Source organism: Lygodium microphyllum, chromosome 5 (genome assembly GCF_053477565.2).
Source record: "Lygodium microphyllum isolate KBCC chromosome 5, Lygodium_microphyllum_v1.1.10, whole genome shotgun sequence".
In the NCBI taxonomy this organism is placed as follows: Eukaryota; Viridiplantae; Streptophyta; class Polypodiopsida; order Schizaeales; family Lygodiaceae; genus Lygodium; species Lygodium microphyllum.
In genome coordinates, this window is record NC_141139.1 from 46,694,922 (window position 1) to 46,719,436 (window position 24,515).

The following is a 24,515-nucleotide window of genomic DNA, read 5'->3' on the forward strand; positions in this document are numbered from 1 at the left end:
TCTTCTTAAAAGATAGCCTAGAGATTTAATAGAAGATTATAAACATTGGCAATGACGTAATTGAGCTTGTGTATTCTTATTAATTATGGCCTTTAATGTTGCATTGTATTCATGCATTTGTTATCTTCTATGGGGTGCAACGATAGTCAACAAGATTGTTGATGAGCTGTTTGATGCACTAGATATATATTTTCTATTTCTAAAATAGGATTTTAAGGGGAATTTTATCAAGATTATTGATTAAAATGAATGCATGATAATATGCTAATTATAAGTGCAAAACAAGTAACTTTACATGCATATAAAATATTATATGATGAGAGAGAGAGAGAGAGAGAGAGAGAGAGAGAGAGAGAGAGAGAGAGAGAGAGAGAGAGAGAGAGAGAGAGAGAGAGAGAGAGAGAGAGAGAGAGAGAGAGCACAAGCTATGTGTAAGAATTGGCTATGTGTAAGCTAACTATAACCACACACTAAGTGTAAGATAGGTTAAGGCTTTTCTAAGTCAAATCAAAGAATATGAAAGAACTAGGCTTGATTTGCAAGCCATAGGATGTGCTTCATCATCAACTATCTACCATGTTATCAATACTAGCCACATCATCTTTTAAGCTTGGCTATGTGTAAGCTAGGCTAGGCTAAGTGTAAATTAGGCTAGACTTTGCCAAGCCTATGTGAAACATGGATGCAAGTTAAGGACACTTAGTAATGTTTTAAGCACAAACTTCTTGGGGGTGGAACATGATTTGCTATTGAAACCACCTTTTTTAAAATGCAAAAGGTATAATATTATGATAAAATGCAACATCCACAAAATTGTATATTAGAGATCATTCAAAACCGAGGATGCAATTATGCTTACTTAGAAGCTTATGTATCACCCTAAACATTGAACATTTCTTATGAAGCCTCTTTAGAGATACGAAGACCTCTCCTTTAGGGTGAAGGGGCCGATCAAAGAATGGCCCCTGATAATGGTACACTTCTTTGGCACTTACTTGGGCCAAAGTAGAAATGTTTCATTGATATTTACAACACACAATTGAGATGGATGAATCGTTCATCTAACATGTCCTTGTGCCTTTGAATTGGAGTGTTGAGGGTTCAAAACGTTGTTTTACTATTGCCTCTAATCATTTGAAATTGGTACACCATTGTTCTAAATTGGGTGGCTTTATTTTTGTTAAAGAAAATAAGTAAGCTATATTATATTTTTTGAAAATGAGATTGGTTTTTAAGGTTTTTAAGGTGCCAAAACTCCCCATATGGATGAGGCAATTGAAGACTGGTTTGTCCTTGGGAATTGAACTCAGTCATCATAACACCCACACATAGTGCTAGCGTGGATTGGCCCACCCTTTAGGCCCATATGGGAGAGAGCTATATTTTGATTACAAAATTTTAATTAGCATGAGCTCATATTTGTTTCTATGGTGAATATTGATGTAACACATGAGATTCCCTATATTTTTAGAAACTTCATCTTGATTGTGAAGGTCAAGCTACAATTTCTTTGCAAGTTCCACAAGTGGCGCCTCTACATGGAACACACATCGTTATTGGCTCTTTCACCATGTTTGAGAGAGAGAGAGAGAGAGTCTTAGAGATTTTAAAAATTTGCTAAGGAGAATGTTTTGGCGCATAGGGCAATGCGCGAGGCTGTGCATTTTCTTACTCTGAATCCTTCATCACTGCCCAGGAGGCCTAACAGTCCTCCACTGAGCTGTCATGTTCCATGGGCTCTCTCCGCCGGGCCCTCGATCGCATGCTCGCTTCTTGATGTCTCCTCTCTCTCATCACCACCATCGCCATCGCCATCGCCATCTTCATCTTCATCATCCTCTTCTTCCAGCTCAGTCATGCGCAGCTCAGTAGTACGTCCGCATTCGAGCTTGCCATCCATGGCTCGCGGGACGCAGCTCAAAGGCACCTTGTTTCGATACGGACCCGATCCTCCCCAGGTTTGGCGCTTCCCCCTGCAGACTGCCATTTGATCTCCTTTTGCTGACAAATCTCCTAAACAGCTCTGCCCTGGGTTTAAGATTAATGCGTCTGGCTCCCGCGAATGAAGCTTCGCTAATCTGAACTTCTATTCACCAATTCTCGATTCGTACAAAACCTTCTTACTTAGCATTACTTTACCTCAAGTTAGCTCAGCTGGATATAGGTCAATTGCAGAAGAATGCACTGTTTAAGGGCACTACAGTGTTGATAGCCTGTATGATCCAGGTTAGCAATGTTCAAGGGAATCAAAGTGCTGGTGGATATAGGTCAGTTGCAGAAAAAAACACTGTTTAAGGGTACTAGAGTGTCCATAGCCTTCATGATCCAGGCCATCAATGTCTAAAGGATTGCTGGTAGCCTCTGCACGATCTAGCTAGTTGATCATCAAGAATACCTCTCAATACCAGTCAGGGGCCAATGGACGTGTCTCTGATGCACTCAGGCCTTGAGCTTGTGGCCCATGGTTGCAACCTCTCATACCATGCTGCATTGCATCACACAGGTGTGCATACTCGTGTTGGAACACACTATGCATACATGCCTGTCGCGGAACACACGTAATACATCAATAGATCATCTGCCTAGGGATACACCTGGCCTTCCATAGTGGTAGAGGGAACTAAGCTGCTGGGCAGGCCTAATGGGGCTGTCGGGGACCATGTTGCATTGCATCACGCAGCTGTGCATACTCGTGTTGGAACACACTATGCATACATGCCTGTTGTGGAACACACGTATTACATTGATAGATCATCTGCCAAGGGATACACCTGGCCTTCCATAGTGGTAGAGGAACACACATATTACATTGATAGATCATCTGCCAAGGGATACACCTGGCTTTCCATAGTGGTAGAGGGAACTAAGCTGCTGGGGAGGCCTAACGGGGCTGTCGGGGACCATGCTGCATTGCATCATGCAGGCGTGCATACTCGTGTTGGAACACACTATGCATACATGTCTGTCGTGGAACACACGTATTACATTGATAGATCATCTGCCAAGGGATACACCTGGCCTTCCATTGTGGTAGAGGGAACTAAGCTGCTGGGCAGGCCTAACGGGGCTGTCAGGGTCGGTTGAGAGATTATTTATGGCTAAATTCACATTAACTGTTAGTTGACATTAGTAGTCCAAAAGAATGTGGGCTGTGGTACCAACCAACTAGTTACCCCGTTGCTTCATAATTCAATTACGCTCAAATTTATCTAGCACTGAAACATAAACAGAGCTGCATGTTGATTTATTTATAGGTCATAGTGTCCTCTGCCTTCCATTTAGCTCGTTTATACATGACACATCAATTGTCTAGTCATGATACTTCTTGAAGTCGAAGGATACTTGTCTGAAATCTCCTCCTTTTTGGGAGTTGGTTAAAAATGCACTGGATTGTGCAGTCCACACTGATGTCAATGTGCAGTTTTACTTTCCTCTCGATAATGTGGACAAGACTAAAATTGTATCATTCATTTGAGCCACCTTAGAGATGTTTTGGTGTTAGATAGGGCCCAACCCAATGGTAAAGGCAATATTCCTTGGCCGACTAGGGAAGGTTCATAGTACGGTACGTTGGACAAGTTGACTTGATCCCCTTCGCGGGCTATAAACAGAAGACCCCTTTAAAGCCATCATCAATCTATCTTTTATCTAGTCAAAGTTCTTCCAACTAGCCTTGAGCTTTTCCCCTATCATTTGTTTAGATTGCTATCTAAGATTTACAATGGAAGTGCATGGGTGGAGAGAGCTATCTTTGTATCAACGTGTTTGGAATTAAAGAGGTTTTTTTATTTCTCATATTTGCTATGTTAGGGTGGTTTTGTATGTTTTGTATGATACATTCAGTACGCAAATATGTACGGTATAGAATGTAAATAAAAAATTTAAGAAGAAAATATGTTGTTTCGTACGTTCATTAAAATAATACATATAAAATTATATATAAAATCAGCCTACATATATGCAAACTATGTAATTGAAAGATAAATCATGGAAATCACAAAGTTTCCATGAATTTGCATTTAGTCAATGATTGTAAGGCCATGTAAGAGTTAAAAAAACTAGAATCAGGTAAACCGTAACATGTTTGATTGAGTGAGAGAAAAAGAATACAAAATGGAATTTGCCATAGCACATGCTATCACTCAATGCTCATAAAAAGACCCTGAATGACAATATACAAAATGACTCATCACTCATGAGGATTCATAATCAGGCCCAAATACATCAGAAGGTGAAGAGCTGCCCTCACTAGAAGAGGCCTCAGACAACTCACCAAAGTCCCCATCACTGATGACGTTTCCATCAGCATCACACTCAGGCTCTCTAACTGGAGCATTCTCTGTAGCAACTGCATGTGTAGTAGAGAAGCTCCTTGAGCCTTGCCTCACGTAAATCCTGATGGTTGGTGTAGTAGTGGTCTTAGTGCTCGCAACTTAAGCAACAACTCAACGCCCCTGATGGGTGCGTGGGAGTTACCGATCAATCTCCTCGAGCTCCATGTAGAGATCGTTGAAGATGGCCTTGTACTTCTCATTTTGCTCTTTGTTGACACTCTTCAGGGTAGCCCCGCTTAACTTCAACGCATCCACATTCATCTAATTGGAGCAAAATGATAAGTTGACTATTGCCACTTGCATATGAAGATTTAAATTTAACAGTGAAAAATGTCGGACAATTAAGTTTTTAATGTAGGGTTTGCCTTTTTGGCCATAGGCATCTCATGTATGGTTTGTAGAAATCCAACTCTGGGCACAAAATTAAAATGATATTTAATGTTCAAGCTTGATATAGCAATTAAAGATTATAAACTCTTAAGGTTCTGGCCTCTTGGTGACAACTTATAAGTTTAAATTGCAAATTTCAAACTTCAAAAGTCCAACTCACCTATGCAAGTAGTCTAAGGGCAAATTTTTGGACATTGCATACTTAATATGCAAAAGATTTTCTAGAGGCTTGACCAAAGAGAGCCGCTTTCAACATAGAGTGATGGCTTAAGTAGTTTCTCTTTGGTTACTACTATAGTTGTTGATTTCTTGTAGTAATGTTGTGTGTTGGTCCTCATCCAATGCGTTTAGGAGGTGGGCATCTCTATTGGTTGCCAACTCCTGATCCATGAATGATGAAAACAAATGGAGATTTATAGGCAAGATGCAAGAGGGTAGCAAGATTGTGGATGGGGTTGTCTCGTCCATTTTCATCTTTCTTAACCAAGTAAAGGATGTCATCACACCTTGGCATGGCACTCGATATATCAACACAACATTTAAAAAAAAAAACATTACATTTAGCCTTTCAAATTTAAAACTTAAGCCAGTTAGTCGACTTGTATAAAACTTAAAGCAGTTACCTCAGATCCTTGACATCAAGAACTCTATACGTCTTGATTTCCTCAATGGCCTCTTGCACATAATATATAAGAAGCTCTATTGGCCCAGGTGTGGAGTAATTGTGCGATTAATTTAATGGAAAATAAATAAGAATGAAAGAATTAATCGATGTACAACAATACTTGATCATGAATGAGAAGTAATGAATTCATGAGTGAGAGAGAGTACAATGCTCTATGTGATCACTCTAAATAATGCCACACTTGTGCAAAATAAGGCACAAAGTGTCTTTAAATAATAAAATATGAAACCCCAATGGCTTAACCATCATAGAAAACCCTAACCCTAGTGTCACTTAGTACCAGGACGCTAGTGCCAGGACACTAGGGGCAACAATTTCATTTAATGACATTTTAAATGCCTGAGGAGCTCGGATCATGGATCAAAGGGCATCAATGCATAGCCCATGAGATGTACAAACCCCCCTCCATGAGATGGGCGGACTGATCTAGGAAAAATAGCAAAATCCCAAAAAATAAAGAAAAAGGCAGCAGGTGTGTGATTGGAGACCGTCGGCTATGCAGGAGGGATAGGACCGTAGTGACAAAGCAGGCAAAGGTATGACCAATGTCACTTTAGAGGTGGCGTTTCCAAAGGCAAATATGATGACATGCAACTATGAGCCGCGTATAGAGCAAGTAGATAGGGCCACCGCGGATCACAACGAGAGGACCAAGGCAGAAGTTGTCTAGTGTGACTTTCTAACATGGTGGCCAATGCGATAACAAGGCTGCAACCTGCAGGCAGTTTGAGTACACACTGGACAATGGGCAAGTCTGGGCGGGGTCGATAGCACGGAGTGCAATCGCCAAGAAGACTAGAGCTGGCGCAAGGGCAATGGATCTAGATAGCAACTAGTTGAGGTGTGGTGCTCAATGGCAATGGCTGAGAGAAAATGGTTGCCAGCGATGGTGAGGGCGATGAAGAAACTTTGCTTTGATACTACTATTGGCCCAAGTGTGGAGTGATTGTGCGACTAATTTAATGGAAAATAAATGAGAATGAAATAATTAATTGATGCATAACAATACTCGATTACGAATGAGAAGTAATGAATTAATGAGTGAGAGAGAGTGCAACGCTCTAGGTGATCATGCTGAATAACGCTACACTTGTGCAAAATGAGCTACGAAGTATCTTTAAATAGTAAAATATGAAACCCTAAGGGCTTAACTGTCATAGGAAGCCCTGAAATAAACCCTAATCCTAGTGTTTGCACTAAGTGACACCAGGGGCAACAATTGCACTTATTGATAGCTTAAATGCTCAGGGAGCGTGGATCATGGATCAAAGGGCATTAATGCGTAGCCCATGACATGGCCTACAGTCCCAAGGTGGTGCCCTCCATGTTAGTCATGTGTAACACCCTATGTGAGGGGGGTAATTGCTATGACCAATGCTCATACATTGTGCCAAAATACCTCTCTCATGGAAAGCCTTTGAATAGCTTTTTCCTCGTCTACACTTGAGAGTGGCTCCTCTTGTAGTCATGCCTTGAACTCCTCTGAGACCATGATTTGTTGAATTTTATTTTGCACTTCATATAGTCACTGTAAAAGCAACGGAATGACGGCAAAATGGGACTTGGAGGGCTTCTTTAGCTCCACATTACCGAGATGTGAAAGATAGCCAAGACCTTTACCTTCTTTGTGAACTATAAACTTCCATTCAAATTTTGATTTTGAAGATTACATCAACAATAGCTTGTCGGAATTGTGTGTATATGAAAGACCTTGTTGTTCTTCATCCTCTTTGGTCCACATCAACATCTTGCAACAAGAAAAAGGTGCCAAAAGGTGAAGAAACAAGGATGTTGATGATATGCCGTTTTTTCTAGGACTCCATCTATAGGAAATTATGGTGTAACCATACTTTGCCTATCTAGCATGCATGGGCTCGAGAGATTTGTTGATTCTCTCTCTCTCTCCTCGTTGAGCTTCTTGGTTTGCATGTCATTGCAAGTGATACCATACCATCCCTCACATGGACCAATTGCGGCAATAGCTTTGACCATTCTTTTTCACCTATCTACTTGAAGCAAATGGAATGGGCGATTGCATTCAATGATAGTGCTTGCAATCTTGATCTCTGCGTTTCTTTGCCTTTCTTTGAGGAAAGACAAAGGATTGGACATACCGCCCATAGGTTCTTGTAGCAAAGCTTGTCTACATGGCCTTTTGCTTTCGATGGTGGTGGCGGAGTCCAAGGCCGTTGAGGTGCATGGACTAGGATTAGGAGTTTCAGAAGTATCCACTTCCATGTTGAGGATGACCACCTCCTCTTGAGCCTTTGCTATACTCGGTGACACATGACTGCTTTGATTAGAGAGGGAAGAGTACTTCTTTATGATTTCATTAGCCACGGATTGAGGGATTTGAGAATATGGCCACATTGACCACCCACCTTGGTCAAATGGATGATGGGTCTCCTCATACTACTAGTCATCGTCTCCCCATAAAACTTGTAAGTCCAACGGTAGCAATTCGACTTGCCTATGGGCTTCTTAAGATTTGTGGTGTAGAGATGAAAAGCTTCATGAAGAGGCCTAGGCATTGTGGAAAAGAATGAGGAGAAAGGAGGAGAGGGAGAGGAAGAGGAATTCGGAAAAGGGAGAGGATATAATGTGTATGAATGGAACTTGAAAGTGAGAGAGGGAGAGGGAGAGAGGGGGAGAGGGATAGGGATAGGGATAGGAGGAACTTGGGGGGGGTGAGGGAAAGGGAGAGGAAGAGGGATAGGGAGAGGGAGTAGGGTGATTGAAGAAGATTGCGGCTTGAAGAAGATTGAAGATGCAGGGTGATTTGTATGGTGAGATAGGGGGGAGGGGGCTGCCCTTTTATAAGGGCTGAGGTGAGGAGGAGAAGAGGGAGGAGTGTGAAAGCAGAAGTTCAAACAATCCAAAACAAAGAAACAAAATTTGAAAAAGAAGCACCAATGGACTGAAACTAGCCTTCCTTCTCAGATAGGGTGTTAATTCTTGATCAAGCATCTACTTACAACAATCAATAAATAAACAAGAACTGAAAATGCACAATTTACCTTAATATTCTTGGATAGTAGACACCATGTTGGCCCCAAAATTGGTGCCCCTTTCGGTATTTCTTTAATTTTATTGACTAATGACTAATGGACTAGGTACAAGCTGAGATTCCACAATCTCCTTGGCTGATCCAAAAGCCCCTTGCCTCTAGATGCAATCAACACACAAATTGGGCAAATTGTCCTTTGAATTTCATCAAGTACTTGCTCTAATTGGACCCCAAAAGGCCAAATGCTGCCCCAAATTCACAATGGATGGGCTGGCATTTGAATTCCCTGATAGTTTTACAAATTTCAGGTGCTGAATTCACAGTACAATGCTTTCTAGTAATGGCACTGATCTTGAGGTGGTTGCTAAATCCTATTTTTTGTAAAAATTTAGGGTTTACAACAGAATCTCCTTTGTCGACCATAAATTTGACTGAGCTTTGCTCCAAATGGCTGAGATAAGGTGAGATCTCCTGAGAATGGACTGAAGGAGGTGAGAGAATGCAAGAGAGAAAATTCAGAAATTTCTCACGGAGAAAACCTCCAACTTGCCTGGTGATTGTTTCAACTAGGAATAAATGCAGTCGCCTATAGCTTGGGAGCACGAGAATGCTATCGCCAACCAGCTGATGATGTTGCTAACCCTTGATGGGCCTTCTTCTACGACTTGCTTGTTGATGGCTCTAGATAGCTGTCACCTGTTGTAATTTACCGTTTTTTGCCAAAAAATGGACTGGCAGCTTTCTCTCTCCTCCTCCAGCTGAAAATTGATTTGAATGGCTGAGACCAAGCCCCAAAAACGTTTTCTCAGTTTGCATGGGTATTTTTGCTAAGTGGCAGTCTTCTAAATCCAATTTTGAACATTATCCAACTATTAAATTAATTTTTAGAATTAAATAATCCTAAAAATTAAATTAAGCCATTTTGACCCTACCCAAAATTAAATGTGCCCATCCATAATTAAATTGGCTAGGCCATTTGCAACTTGGAGTGGTCTCACACACACACACACACACACACACACACACACACACACACATATCCCCTACTTTGCACCCCTATAGTAGTGATGTGCAGAGCATCTGAATCTCGACTAGGAACTGGCCTAGGTAGCATTGGTGTGGGTTTTACCATGCCTCGCTCACAAGGCAACGTTTGTATGTTGCAAATGATATTTTGGGCTTGGTTCATCTACTATTGCTTGATTCTCCCGTAATATTTGTTATAAGCAAAGCTGGTTGAACTTATACAAAACTTTCAGCTGCAGTCTTATTGGTAGGCTAAGCTTTGGGATTCGACAAATGGCCTTTGGGATAGTTCTTCTCGGTCTCATAAAATTTTCTGAGCTTTGCATCCATCCCATGCACGATAGAATATGGTGAGATTACAGAATGTAGAGGGTCACATGGTTACGGATCCCCAATTTATTGTATGTATGTGTTGGGACTACTTTGCAAATCTTTTGGGTTCTCAGCAAGCATATGCTTCCCTCAGGTTACTTGTGCCTATGTAGTCTTTTGTGCCTTGGTCAAAGATTAGGTTTCACATGATATGCAAGCCACTTTGGATGTTGCTATTTGTGAGGATGAAGTTATGGATGTTGTGTTGGAGTTGGCCCGTGATAAAAGCCCTGGCTAGGGTGGTATTACCAATGAATTCTTTGAAAGTCATGCATCCCTTTTTGCCAAGTTGCTCACAACAATGTGTGGGTAGGTTTGGGATTCAAGCAACTTTCCTTTATCATGGAAAGAAGGGGTCATTAAGTTGATTTTTTAAGTTCTCTTCCCTTTGAAACTTGCGCATTGGAGATCAATATCCTTAATGGGCACCTTTATAAGATCTTTGCAAAGGTATTGGCAAATCATCTTCATGAGCAGCTACTTGGCCTGGTGCATTCTCATCTAGATGCAAATATGGCTAGCCCTAATAGGCATGCACATACTTACACATGAGTTGATAGTCTTGCTAATACCCTCTCAGATCATGGGTGATTTGATACAATGATAAAAGGAGAATGATCTATTATAGACCATACAACATAGAACCACTAGAGTAGAACCATGGATACCCAAGCAATGTGGGTGATCAAGCCACTACCAAGGTGTCTCAGATAGAACTTGATATCGATGTCAATCGTACTAGCTCCTGAAAATAGAGAAGAATCATAGCATGCCTTTGTGTCATAGAAACATGAATTGGGGAACAGGGACGAAGATAGTGACATCTAACCTAGGAAACGGGGATGCGGGAACAGAAACGGGATTAAAAAAGTAAAAAAATATTTTTCATTCATAATTCATGTGGAGTACTAAAGCCAATGTATATAATCCACAATGACAAATTAATATTTCAATCAATTCATGTGGTGCTATGGGCAGAGCCAAGACAAGCACATGAGTGAGAGATAGGCACGCTGCAAGTGATGTTGGTGGGAGATATACGTGCAATTCGGCAAGCGGTAAACAGGGGCAATTGAATGGTCACTTAAAAAGGTAAGTTTTGTGCCACGTGGCTTTCCCTATCATATTTCTAACAGGAAATGTAGCAAGGAATGTGCCCTATTGCGTTCCTTGTTAGGAACATGACAGGGAATGTCCTATCCAATATGGATGCGATTTGAAACGGATTTCACTGTTTGGTTCGAAACAGCATTTTGGCATTCCAGGGGGCCGTTGCGACCATTCCTTGCTCTATGTCCTTTAGCAATGTCTCACAATAGTATACAAGACATGTTAGCAAAGTATGTCAGCTCATGTGTGAGTCTGAGTATATATCATGGCTGGGCACTTTATGTAGTTATTTTAGGCATTTTTATTGTGTAGCATTTTATGCTATCGTGGCATTTATTGCCTCCAATTGGCCAGCATTAAATGCTGTCCGACTTGACATATTTTATGGCATTATTCATGCCTATACATATTTTGGGCTCCTCCTCCTCAATTAGTTCAATTCTCCACTTGGAGGTCCTGTGGAGAGAGGAGCCGGTGCCAATGCCCACGCAGCCAGTGACTCACTGTTGTATGCGACAGTCTCGTGTCTGATATATGGATTCCATTTCCTGAGCATACATCTGAGTTCTCATCTGTATTGTGTTTTTTCTTTTCCTTTCTCTATTGTCTTGCATTTCAACAGTTTATTACAACTTATGTTTACCCTTCCATTGATTGCACCACTTTTGACATGGTATCAGATTTTAGGATTCGTGCTCCTGCTGTGTTTTCTTGCTGATTTCAGGACTGTTTTCACCCTTGCTGATCAAGTGACTGCTGCTCCCCTGTTTTACCTGTGTTTTCTGCAGATTTGCCATTGCGTGTTGTCTACAGCTCCTGTGCTGCTTGCGTTTTCAGTTTTCAAGCAGCTGTGACAGTTTCTCAGCCTATTTGTGGCAGTTCTCAGCCTGCGTTTTGGTGTTCCTAACTCCTCCTTGGCTGGGCGATTGTATCTTCAGGCCGTTTTTGCTGTTTTTGGCAGTTTTTGACTGATTTGTTGATTTTTTGCAGCAGCTTTTGTCTTCTTTTGGTCAGATTTTGGGTTATATAGTATGTGACCTCTTGTTTTTTGCAGTTTGTGCTTGTGTTTTGGTTGCGTTCTCTCTCCAAATACATTTTTTTCTCTACTTCTCTTCTAAATCCTCTATAGATGGCTCCTCCACGCACATCCCCTAATGACAAGCTCCATGGCCCTGATTATTACACGTGGAGTGCGGTGATGAAGGCCTGGTTTATCCAGAAGCGGTTATAGTATGTGGCCCTGTTCCAACTGATTTTGATGAAGACAACCATGAGGAAGCAGTGCTTACATGGGATTCGGATGATTCCTGTGCTTATTCGGTCTTACTTCAGTGTATTTCCATAGAAGTCCTACCGGTGGGCACCTCCTGGAGGATAGCTTTAGATGTATGGTCGAAATTGCAGTTGATGTATGAGGCTCCTTTCACTATGAGGGCCATTAATCTTTATGGCCAGCTCCAGCAACTGAAGTTTGAAACCAAAGATATAATCCAATCATTCCTACTTCGAGTTATCCAAATCCAGGACTAGCTTCACATTATGCAGTCTGCCCTATCAGAGGCACATCTTGTTGGTACAGTACTCTACAAGCTTTCTTAGGAGTTTGATGGAGTAGCGAATGCTTTACAGGCGCAGACATCTACGACTCCTGTCAGTTCTCTTCATATGTTCTCGATGCTGCCTGAGCATGAGGCGACTCTGCGACTATAAGAGCGGCTTCTCTCACATTATGGAGGTTTAGGTGAGGCTCTTGCAGCTTCAGAGAGGGGTTTGAAGATGAAGAAGTCGAAGGCCCAATGTTACCACTGTGGCAAGAAGGGCCACTTGCAGAAGGACTGCAAAGAGTTAGCGGCTTCCAGGAAGAAAAAGGAGTAGAAGACGAAGCGGGATGCGGACTCCTCTGACGAGTCATCATTTGCCTCAGATTCCGACTCAGATTCTCCGGCCAAGGCGAAGTCTAAGGCGTGAAAGGGATTCTCTTCTTCGGATAGTGGGAAGGGCTTGGTGGCCCCTTTCTTAGTTGCTTTCTAGTGGTGGTGATGAGGTCATCCCTCATGATTTTGCAGTGCCAGAGGGAGTATGAGAGGGTGGTGAGATGGGACAGCCGTGCCTCATTTATATTTCTATACAGATTCACAGGATCCAGAGAGGGACATCCGTGACGCATTGACCAAAGTCCTGGCAGTTACAAATCCTGGAGCTAGGATTGCCATCCAGCTTCATGATGGACTAGTTCTTTGATAGAGAGCGGGTGGCTTTTGTTTGGAGCTCAAATGAGGGGACACTTTGGCGGTTTGGCCAAAGAAGGGGAATCCATGGTCATTTATGCGCTGCGGCATTGGTGACAGGATGGTCATGTGTGCTACATCAAAGGCATCGTTGACATACATTGAGAGTTGCTATGATCTTCTCTATCTTCAGGAGCTGGTACGATTGACATTGACATCAAGTTCTCTATGAGGCACATTGGTGGTGGCTTGATCATCCATTACTTGGGTATCCATGGTTCTACTTGGTGGTTCTATGTTGTATGGTTTCTAATTCAGTCTCATTGTACCATTGTATTGTATCAGATCACCCATGATCTGAGAGAGGGTGCTAGCAGAGTATCTCAGCTCATGTGTGAGTCTGAGCATATATTATGATTGGGTACTTTATGTAGTTATTTTAGGCATTTTTATTGCGTAGCATTTTATGCTATCGTGGCATTTATTACAGCCAGTTGGCCAGCATTAAATGCTGACTGACTTGATATATTTTATGGCATTATTCATGCCTATACATATTTTGGGCTCCTCCTCCTCTGTCAGTTCAGTTCACCACTTGGAGGTCCCGTGAAGAGAGGAGCTGGTGCCAGTGCCCACATAGCCAATGACTCATTGTTATACGGGATAGCCTCTTGTTTGATATATGGATTCCATTTCCGGAGCATACATCCGAGTTCTCATCTGTATTGTGTTCTTTCTTTCCCTTTCTCTATTGTCTTGTGTTTGAGTAGTTTATTACAACTTATGTTTACGCTTTCATTGCTGCACCACTTCTGACAAGACCGGCCTATCCGAAAATGCCTTTGAATATTTATGACTATGGCTTTACTACCTTTGGTCAAACTGCTAGAGTGTCTCCTCGTGTGAGCACAAGACTAGGAGTCAATCTTGCTCTTTGTCAAATACCAGCCCATCATGAACTTGGATGTCAATCCCAACTCCAAGATTTGAACCTGCTAGACTTCAGTTGATGTGTCAAGGATGTTCCTCTCTGGAACTTGTGCACCTATATAGATGAGGTTCATTGACCCCATCTCACTACCCTCTCACACTCTCTCTGACACTGGAGAGCCGTGATGGATGATGGTATCACATGGACTAGAAAGTAGTAGAGGAAGGGGCCACTAAGCCCTTCCCTCGATTTGAAGAAGCGGATCCAATCCTCGCCTTGGACCTTGCCTTGGCCAGAGGATCGGAGTCAAAAGTCTGAGAAAGAGGTTAACTCGTCGGAGGAGTCCGCATCTTGCTGCTTCTTTTTCTTCTTTTTCTTCTTCTTCCATGAGACTGCTAACTCCTTGTAGTTCTTCTGCAAGTGTCCCTTCTTACCATAGTGATAGCATTGGGCCTTTGACTTCTTCTTGTCGCCTCTCTCTGAAGCTGTAGAAGCCTCATTAGAACCTCCATAGTGAGAAAGAAGCCTCCCCTATAGATGCAAAGATGTCTCATGCTTAAGCAACATTGAGGACATATGTGTGAAGCTCACAGGTATAGATGATTTGGGCCTTCGACGACTTCTTGTCGCCTCTCTCTAAAGCTGTAGGAGCCTCACTAGAACCTCCATAGTGAGACAGAAGCCTCCCCTGTAGATGCAAAGTTGCCTCATGCTCAAGCAACATTGAGGATATTTGTGTGAAGCTCACATGTGTAGATGATGTGTGCGCCCTTAAAGAATTTGCCACTCCATTAAACTTTGGGAGGAGCTTGTAGTTCCCACGAGATGTGCCTTTGGAAGGGCAGATTGTATGTGTCAAAGCTGGTCTCGTACTTGTGTAATACAGAGCAAAAATGATTGAATGTTGTTCTTAGGCTCAAACGTCACCTGCTAAAACTGTCCATAAAGGGTCACTGTGCACATAGTGGAAGGTGCCTTGTACAACATTTGAAGCTTCGACCATATGTCTGAAGATGTCTTATAGGAGGTAACTGCTAGTAGAACTTCTTTAGAAATAGATTGAAGAAGATCAGAATAGGCACGTGCATCATCCATATCCCATGTAAGCACAACTTTCCCATGATTGACCTCATCAAAATCAGCAGGGAGTGGAAATGGATGCAGAGGATATGGAATAGCTCCACAAACAATGTATCATAATTGCTTCTGCACAAACCAAGCTTTCATGACAACACTCCATGTTAGATAGTTAGGTCCATGTAACTTACCATCTGTAGAAGTGTATTGAGGAACCATATAGAGAGGATAAGAAGAGAAGATAGAGAATAGAAGGTATACAGAGAGAGAATATAGCCAAACCAATAGCAAAGACTTCACAAAAGGAAAGTTCACACGTAATGTAACAAAAAATCTGATCAGAAAGGAAGGGCGACAAGTGTAAATTGATGAAAACTTAGTCAAAAACTGCCAGAAACAGTAAAAACGGCTTGTAGGAGCAGTTGCCCAACCGTGTTTAGTAGGGCAAAAGACCAAAAATGTAAGCTGATTGAGCAACTAATGTAGTAGATTGACGATTATAGGTTGAAACATAGGGCGCTGGGCTGAAAATGCAGGTAACAATTGACCTCACATACTCTGAAAACGATCAGCAATAGGTTGCTTGATCAGCAAATGGAAAATTTAGGACTTGTAATCAACAGAAAAATAGTAGTAGGAATCTAGATCTTGCAATTTGATACCGTGTTAGAAGTGGATGCAGCAATGGAAGCATAGACAATTACTGAAATAAGCTACTGAGCACAAGACAAAAGAGAAACAAAGAAAGAACACTGCAAAGAAGAGAAATTAGAAGGATGATTGGGAAATGGAACTTATATACCAAACACAAGACAATTGCGTACAACAGTGAGTCATTGGCTATGTGGGCATTGACATCAGCTCCTCTCTCCAACAGGAAGTTCACTTGGTGAATGATGATGATGATGAATGAGGAGCCCCACTATATATAGGCATAAAATAGGCCCCAAATAAATGCTGGTTGACCATCATTAATGTTGGCTGATTGGCATCATAAATGCCAATCTGGCAATAAAATACTCACAAACAAAATGCCTAAAATAGATGCAAATATGACTGGGCCTAACAGGCACACACATACTCACACGAGTTTACAATCTTGCTAACATGTCGTTTTCATACGAAAGATCTTCTTGAGTATATCACAAAAACAATGCTGGAATATTCATATAACTTTTCCATGCAAAGATATATGTGTTGAGAAACCCTTCACCCTTCACCTGCGTTTTTGCGTTTAGGGTTTGTGTTAAGGGTTTGTAGCCCCAAAAAGGGGCTCCATCCTAGACTGACTGTGCCTATTTATAGGCCACTCTCTCATTCATTCCTTACGGCTGATTCATTTATTCTGTCACCTCTTCTCTCCAGCCTCTCCACTACCCTCACACCCCTTCAGGAGGACATTGTGGTTTGTGGTTCGTGGCTGTTTTCATCATCTTTCTTGTGCTACGGCATCCTTGTTCCCTTGTATCACATTCACTCCATGATTCAGAACTTCATCATTCCATTCATCAGAGTTTCTTCTCTCTTCTCTTCTCTTCTCCATGTTTGTCGAGTTCACTCCGTGTTCCTCCTTGCAAACCCTATTGTCTTGTTGATATGTCAACTTTTGATATGGTATTAGAGCTGGATCTGCTCAAACAGCGGCAAAGATCCTCCACTCCAGTGAAGGCAAAGACCGGTGGCGGATTCGGCATCCACTTCTCTTCTTCCACTGCATCAAAATCTCGTTTTTGCAGGTTTCAGGTGTTTTCAGCTTGCTGCCCAGACCCCTTTCACAGAGGACATTGCAGTCTCAGCTGTCCCTTGATGTTATCTATAGTATGGCGCCTATTTTCAGCCTTCCACCTGCAGTTTGCAGCTGTTTACAGCAGAACGACTGTTGCTGATTACTCTCCATTCAGAAAACAATCTCGTTTTTACAGATTTCAGGTATTTCAGCCTGCTGCCCACACCCCAAACGCGGAGGACATCGCAGTCCAAGCTGGCCATTGCTGTCTAGAATAGTCTGGCACCTGTTTCCAGCATATCACACATTGTTCGGAGCTGATTTCGGCATATTGACTGCTGCTGTTGTTTTTTTCCTGCGTTTTTAGTATTTCTCTCTTTTCACCTGCGTTTTTCTACTGGTTGCAACCTCTTCTCCCACTGGTAGCTCGCTTCTAGCCCTTCCACTATCCTCCCACCCCTTGAGGCGGACATTGCGGTTCGTGCTTCACACTGCCTTCACACCCCTTGAGGCGGACATTGCGGTTCGTGGTTCATGGTGGCTGACCTCTTCCTTCTTCAACAAGGCACACTGGTATCCATGGCTTCTTTACCAACAAATGTCCAGACTACTGGGTGCTTCTACTATGGCATTACCGGACACACCACCGATGCTTGCCGACTTCGACCTTTGCTCCCCACCCCCCTAGAGTATATGTCTTTCACTAGGCACTCCTTGTGCCACCTCTCCTTTCTGGGCCACAATGATTGTTCTGCATCGGCTATCAGAGTACTATGCTCAAGGCAATAAGATGCATCCGATGCGTACTAAGTTCTTTCGAGCACATGGAGGATCGATTGGCGCTACGACCTCTTGGAGATCATCGCAATGCCAGCGGTAATCTTCTCCCGCTTATTTTCAGGTATAGTAGTTTCTACGACCTATGGATTTGCAATCTGCTCCATTGAGAGACAGTGATTGTTTGATATTGTCTCCTCGTCAGTCTGCTCCTTCGAGAGACAGTGGTTGCTCGACTTCTTCCTTTTCTTCGGCTACCCAGTCTGCTCCACTAAGAGACAGCGACTGTTGCCCACCTCTTGCTCATTCTGAGCTCCACCCTTCCCCACCCTTGACTACTCAAGTTCGAGAGGCTACCTCTGGGAGCTCTTCGGCACCCCAGATACCTTCTTTGGCACGACCGGTGGTACTTCCTTTGCCATCAAATATTTCAGAGTCCGTGATCCATGAGTTTTTGGACTCCCTATCTACTTTAGAGGGGGATTCGGAGGGGGATTTTATTTCTTTGCCCTCAGAGGGGGCATGTACTTCTTCGACTTCAACGGGGGCCCCTCCACCTTCCATCTCAGAGGGGGAATCTACTCGACATGAATTTCTTCACCCATCCTCTACTTTCTTGGGGTGGCTGTCTTTGACCAGTCATCTCTTCTACTGATACTTAGGATTTTCAGGTACCATCTAGATCGGGGCCTTGGAGGTTCAGTCGTGACTTGGTGATGAGGCCTTCATATTCCTTCCAGCAAGCTAGTGGCTTCTCTTTCGAGGTTGTGTTTCGGGTTCTCCAGTTCACTTCGTCTACTGTTCTTTACTGTAGATTTCCTTTCCGATGGAAATCTTGGATCTTAGGGATCCTTTACATCTTCTTCCTCCTCTTCTCTTCTTGCCTTAGTCACTTGGTTAGCATGGAGCCACCTCCCGAGATCGAGTACAGGTATATCCTTATGGTTCTCGACACCACAAAGAGTTCGACATTCCTCCTATGCATTGCATGTTTTCATCATCTTTGTACTAGGGCACTTGGGCAAGTGAACAATTTCCCCACGAGGGACACTGTCCAAGTGACACCTGTTGCACGAGCATTCTTCAATATGTAGCATTGCATCTCCACTTCACTCTTCTCTTGTTTCCCTTTTTGGGCCTGAGAGGGGGTGTTGAGAAACCCTTCACCCTTCACCTGCAGTTTGCGTTTCTGCGTTTTGTGTTTAGGGTTTGCGTTAAGGGTTTGCAGCCCCAAAAAGAGGCACCATCCTAGACTGACTGTGCCTATTTATAGGCTACTCTCTCATTCATTTCTTACGGCTGATTCATTCAGTCCGTCACCTCTTCCCTCTAGCCTCTCCACTACCCTCACACCCCTTCAGGAGGACATTGCGGTTCGTGGTTCATGGCTGTCTTCATCATCTTTCTTGTGCTATGGCACCCTCACACCCCTTCAGGAGGACATTGCGGTTCGTGGTTCATGGCTGTCTTCATCATCCTAGACTGACTGTGCCTATTTATAGGCTACCTCTTCCCTCTAGCCTCTCCACTACCCTCACACCCCTTCAGGAGGACATTGCGGTTCGTGGTTCATGGCTGTCTTCATCATCCTAGACTGACTGTGCCTATTTATAGGCTACTCTCTCATTCATTTCTTACGGCTGATTCATTCAGTCCGTCACCTCTTCCCTCTAGCCTCTCCACTACCCTCACACCCCTTCAGGAGGACATTGCGGTTCGTGGTTCATGGCTGTCTTCATCATCTTTCTTGTGCTATGGCACCCTTGTTGCCTTGCATCACATTCACTCCATGATTTGGAACTTCATCATTCCATTCATTAGAGTTTCTTTTCTCTTCTCTTCTCTTCTTTACATTTGTGGAGTTCACTCCGTGTTCCTCCCCGCAAACCCTACTGTCTCGTTGGTACGTCATCTTTTGACAATATGCATTTTAAGCTTCAAGGCATTAGTTCTTTTTATGTACAAGTCTAACCTTGATATGCTAGAGTCCCAATCCATGGTGCCCAATTGGGTCATATAGGTGGAAGTATGTATAATCTTTTCTCTAATGCACTATGTGGGTCTACCATAACTTGTGACCACTTATCAGTGGTTAGCTCTAATGTACTTTTCTAGATATCTAGTGATTAGAAAGGAAACAATTTCAATAAATAATTGAATATGCAAAACAAATGGCTTGGTGGCATTTCAATTTTTTTGCATCTCATCCTTTATGCTTACGGTTGCATAGGGCTTTTGTGCCCTTCAATGATTTCTTGAAAGGATTAGCTTATAATGTTTATTAGAAGATAGTCGAGGATAAAATATAGGTGACTGTTAAATAAGTTTTGCCTTTGAGGGATAGTATTTAAGTGGTATGATTGGTTGCTTCAATTGTGAATATCTAAACCTCCCTTCTAGGAGGAAGTTATTATACGAAGGCTTCTTATTGGAGGTCTCCTCATAGGAAATATACAAGTGTCCTTTATACCATATGTGATGGGACTCATGCCCATTTGTTCATTTCTTGCTTAGTTGCTAGACATGTTTGGGGTTTTGTTTCCCAACTATGAATTTCATGTATATGCTAGCATATAATCATGCATTTTTGGGTTTTGGGCAAGGTGCCGTACATGTGCACTTTATAGTTGGAGCAAACCGGTCTCTTTCATTTTTTGCATCGGACCTGTCTTAGGCACATTTAGAGGACATACAATGCATTCATTTTTAATTTGGTCTTAGGTATCAATGGTCATGGGACTGTGTTCCATATGCAAATACCGTATAGTAAACCTAGCCATACAAGCTTAGAGGGGTGGACCTTGAGTTGTAGGTGTTGACTAAAGTGAAATAGCTGTATTAGTAACAACAATGTAAGAACCCTACTTGTTTAGTCTAACTAGATTCTTGGCCATTTCTAACCTAAGGTGGATGTTGGTTTTGTTTCAATTGTAGATGTCTCTTTAGTATTGGTTTGTAACCATCTAGAGTTATCCTTGGCCAAGGGCCTTTAGCCGTCAATGATCTCCCTATACTTAAGATGATATCTTGGTGGAGTAGCAAGGAGGTATATTACAATGTTTAGATTAAAGAAGGAAAAGAGTTGCGCAAATGAATCTCCAAACATGATGCAATATTGAGGAAAATCTTGATATGACGTAAATTTTTCCATGTGGCGTTCAAGCCACCCTTGGGTGGGAGCATAGTATCTCGAAATGCCATTTCAACAGCTCAGAAACGGACTGGAACGAAAACGGCAAACCGTCGTTTCGCAACCCTGCGGCCCGTTTCGATGCTGGTTATCCAGCGCACGGATTTGTCATTTTGGTTTGGTTAGCGCGTTCACGAATCACTCCAACTCGCAACAGTCTCCAGCTCCTACCTCCTGAGTGACGAGGAGGGGGAGGAGGACCTCTTTTTCTTATTCTTCTTTTTCTTCCCATAATCCATTACCTTCCTCTTCCTCTTCCTCTTTTTGTTCCTCTTCTTTTTTCCTTCTTCTTTCCATAATTCATTATCTAAAGGCTAATCATCATATCATGGTGCCGGATCCAGATTGAAGATATGTCACTCCAATCAAGGGATACTAGGGTTCCGACGGATCAAAGAAGTGGCGGTGCAACTATTGTGGATTGGAGAAATTGGGGAGCGTAACGAGTGTGAAAAACCACTTGACATGCGTTCCCAAAAGATATCGGGCCTTGCGCAAATGTGTCGGTAGAAGTAACTGTAAGTCTCCATCTTTGGTGCCGAAAGCATATGGGTATTGAGTTAGAAGAGGATGAATCTTCTCATCTAACACCTCCTCGAGCTAATGAAACACATATGGGGCAAGGAGAGACTAGTGGGCCTAGTGGCGCTAGCCAAATTGGAGATGCCAGTGGCCCATAAAAAAGAAGTGTATCTATATTCTTATCGGATCCAAGTGCGAAAAGGACCCTGTTGCCATCGTCTAGTGGTGGTGGATAAAAGGGCTCCTTGCATGGTGCAAGTGTCCATGTAGGACTTCAGAGGCATACAATTGTGGAGGTCACTAGGGAACTCCCACGCTTATTTATTTGATGTGCTATCCCTTTCAATGTGGCCACTACACATCAATGGAAAAAGACAATCAAGGCAGTAAGCCGCATAGGGTGTGAGTGGGAAGGCCCATCTGCAAATGCATTACGCATACGGGAGCTTCGAAAGGAGAAAGCAACCATAGAGGCTCAATTAGAGCCCTTAAAGGAGACATGGGTGAAATATGAATGCACATTATTATGCGATGGATGGTCAGATATGCGCCGAAGGAATGTTTACAATGCTTTGGCGTCTTCATGTAAAGACACCATGTTCATTAAGGCCATCGATGCCTTTGCGTCAAGTCTTACCATCATAGGAGCTTTCATTTGGTAGCACATATGAGAAGTCATCATGGACATAGGAGTCCAAAATGTGGTGTAGGTGGTGACAGATAATGGAAGCAATTGTGTGTCTATGGGACGTATGCTTGAGGAGGAGTTTCCTAGCATAGTATGAAATCCATGTGCATTCCATTGCCTTGACTTGCGACTTGCTTATTGAAGATGTTAGGCAAATATCTTGGGTGGATGACATTTCAAGATGACAACAAGCATGATAAGATTTGTGAAGAAGAGGCCATCTGTCACGAACATGTTTCGAGCCAATAGCACACTTGAGCTATTGAAGCTCTCTAGCATTAATTTTGCTTATATATTTATTGTATTGGAGAGGTTGATATGGGTTCGACCAAATTTGATACGGACCATCGCATGCCAGGAATGGCTCACATGGAGTGAGAGAGTCTCCAAAGGCTCTCGCTTTAAGGCACAATATTTTAAATAAGAGTTGGTGGGTTGAGGCAAAGGCATAGGTAAAAAGTTTCGCTTCTATCTACATTGTATTGCGCATCATTGATATAGAGGGGAGTACTTTGGAGCTTCTATACGAGTATATGGATAAAATTGGTGAGGCCTTGCTTCACAATAGTCTTTTGCTCCAAGACAAGTAAGTTTTTATATAACTTTTACGCATGTAATTATTTGGTATTAACGACTCCTTGATGATTGATCATTATTCTGACTACTAAGTTTTTAACTTATTTTATTTATGATCCATCATCCTTTGCTCCGAAGGATTGATGAGATTCGTGTAGTGTGGAACGTACGATGGGATTGGTTCCATAAACCAATCCATGCTGTAGCACATATCTTGCATCCCCTTTGGCGCAACGAGGAGCAATGCACTAGCAAGGAGTTAGAGGAGGGCTTCATGGAGTACATGAGGCGTCTCATAGGGGATAATATAGATATGATAAGGGGAATAGAGGATGATTTGTTGGCATTCCACAATTATTCTCATCATTTTGGCCGATTCACAGCTAGGCTTCGAGAGACACAGCTTCAACCTGTCTCTTGGTGGGAGAAATACGACAATTGTGCTCTTACTTTGGTATGTGATTGGTGACTTTTATATTTTGAATCTTGATTATCTAATGCATTATGCAACCTAGGTAACATGTTCTATAATCTATTGTCCACTCAAATGTTAATTTTGCAGCTTGCATATTAGCAATTGCTAATTACTTAACCTCAATCTTTTAAATTTGAATAGAAACGCATTGCCATTCAGGTCCTCTTGCAAGATTGTAGTTCAAGGCTTGCTAAGAGGAAATGAAGCACATGGCCTTGTTCCTCACCAAAAAAAGAAACAAGCTTATAACTGTCCAACTAGAGCATTCAGTGTTTTGCCATTGTAATCTCTAGCTTCTTGAGAGGACCGCTTTGTCCCTTGAGCCTTCACAGGTAAATTGATAATGATTAGTATTATGCATGATTAACTTTTTAACCTTGAGTCCTTGACACTTGACATTGCTAATTTGCTTGGAAGTTGGATTGTAAATTGTAATATGTATGAATATTGAACATGTAGAATCTTCTCTCATATGATATATCTTTGTCTCGTTTACCGTTACAGGTGAATGTTGACAAGATTGATATAGAGAAGGTGTGTGACATCCCGAGGACACCACAGGAGGAGCGAGATATCTACTCCATGCTCTATGAGGAGCTATTTGCACCGGTGCATAAGACTCGTGCACGGAGGGCCATACGTGGTCGTGCATCACAAGCAGAGGCTGAGGCTGAGGCTGAGGTTGAGGCTGAGGTTGAGGCTGAGATTGAGGCTGAGGTTGAGGCGGAGGCGGTTGAGGTGGTTGAGGCTGCTTCATCAACTTCTCGATCAGGGTCCTCGGAGTCGGACGAGGAGATGATATAGAGATCCTCAGAGTCCGAATGAGTCATGAGTCATGACTCGTGAGTCGTGATATATAGGAGTCAGTTTAGCAGTGCAAAGTTTAGAGTCTAGACTACAATTGCCAGTTTTTCATTGATGTTGATACTTATAGCTTCACTGGACTTCGGAGTTTTGACAAATTATTCACATGACATAGTTACATATATCATTGTATCTTGATTTCACTTATTATGCATCTGATTCTTGTTCCATTGTTCGTGATATGAGTCTTTAGTGTTCACTCCTCTTTAGATCATAGATTATATTCATGAGCCATAAATTCTAATTTATTTTGCTGCCTTAAGTTTTGAAAATTGAGTCTTAATTGTGTTAATCTGTCTTAAGTTTCAACCATCGAGTCCTTAGTCTTGAGTCTCGACTCCTCAATCTTCAAAGTTCACTTGTGAGTCGTGACATAACACATGTGTAATGAATCATGATTTTAATCATATGACATGAAGACTCAAGGTTTTGTATGAAATTTGGGTACATGTTGTTGTAGGCATTGATATATTTACATACCCACATAGTACTGTATTTATTTTAGTGTACAATCCGAAACAGTGTTTCTCCATTTCC

The 24,515-nt window shown here is 42.3% G+C and overlaps 1 protein-coding gene across 1 annotated transcript in view; it reads left to right on the forward strand.

Annotated features, from left to right (window-relative positions):
• Window positions 1–1,572: 1,572 nt before the first annotated feature.
• The window catches only part of LOC148035777 (alpha/beta-Hydrolases superfamily protein), an 83,784-nt gene continuing 60,841 nt past the window's right edge, over window positions 1,573–24,515 (forward strand). The window contains exon 1 of the mRNA XM_087677792.1: window positions 1,573–1,958. Within this exon, the coding sequence (XP_087533918.1) occupies window positions 1,647–1,958 (312 nt within the window). The 5' untranslated portion in view covers window positions 1,573–1,646. The remainder of the gene's footprint in view (window positions 1,959–24,515) is intronic.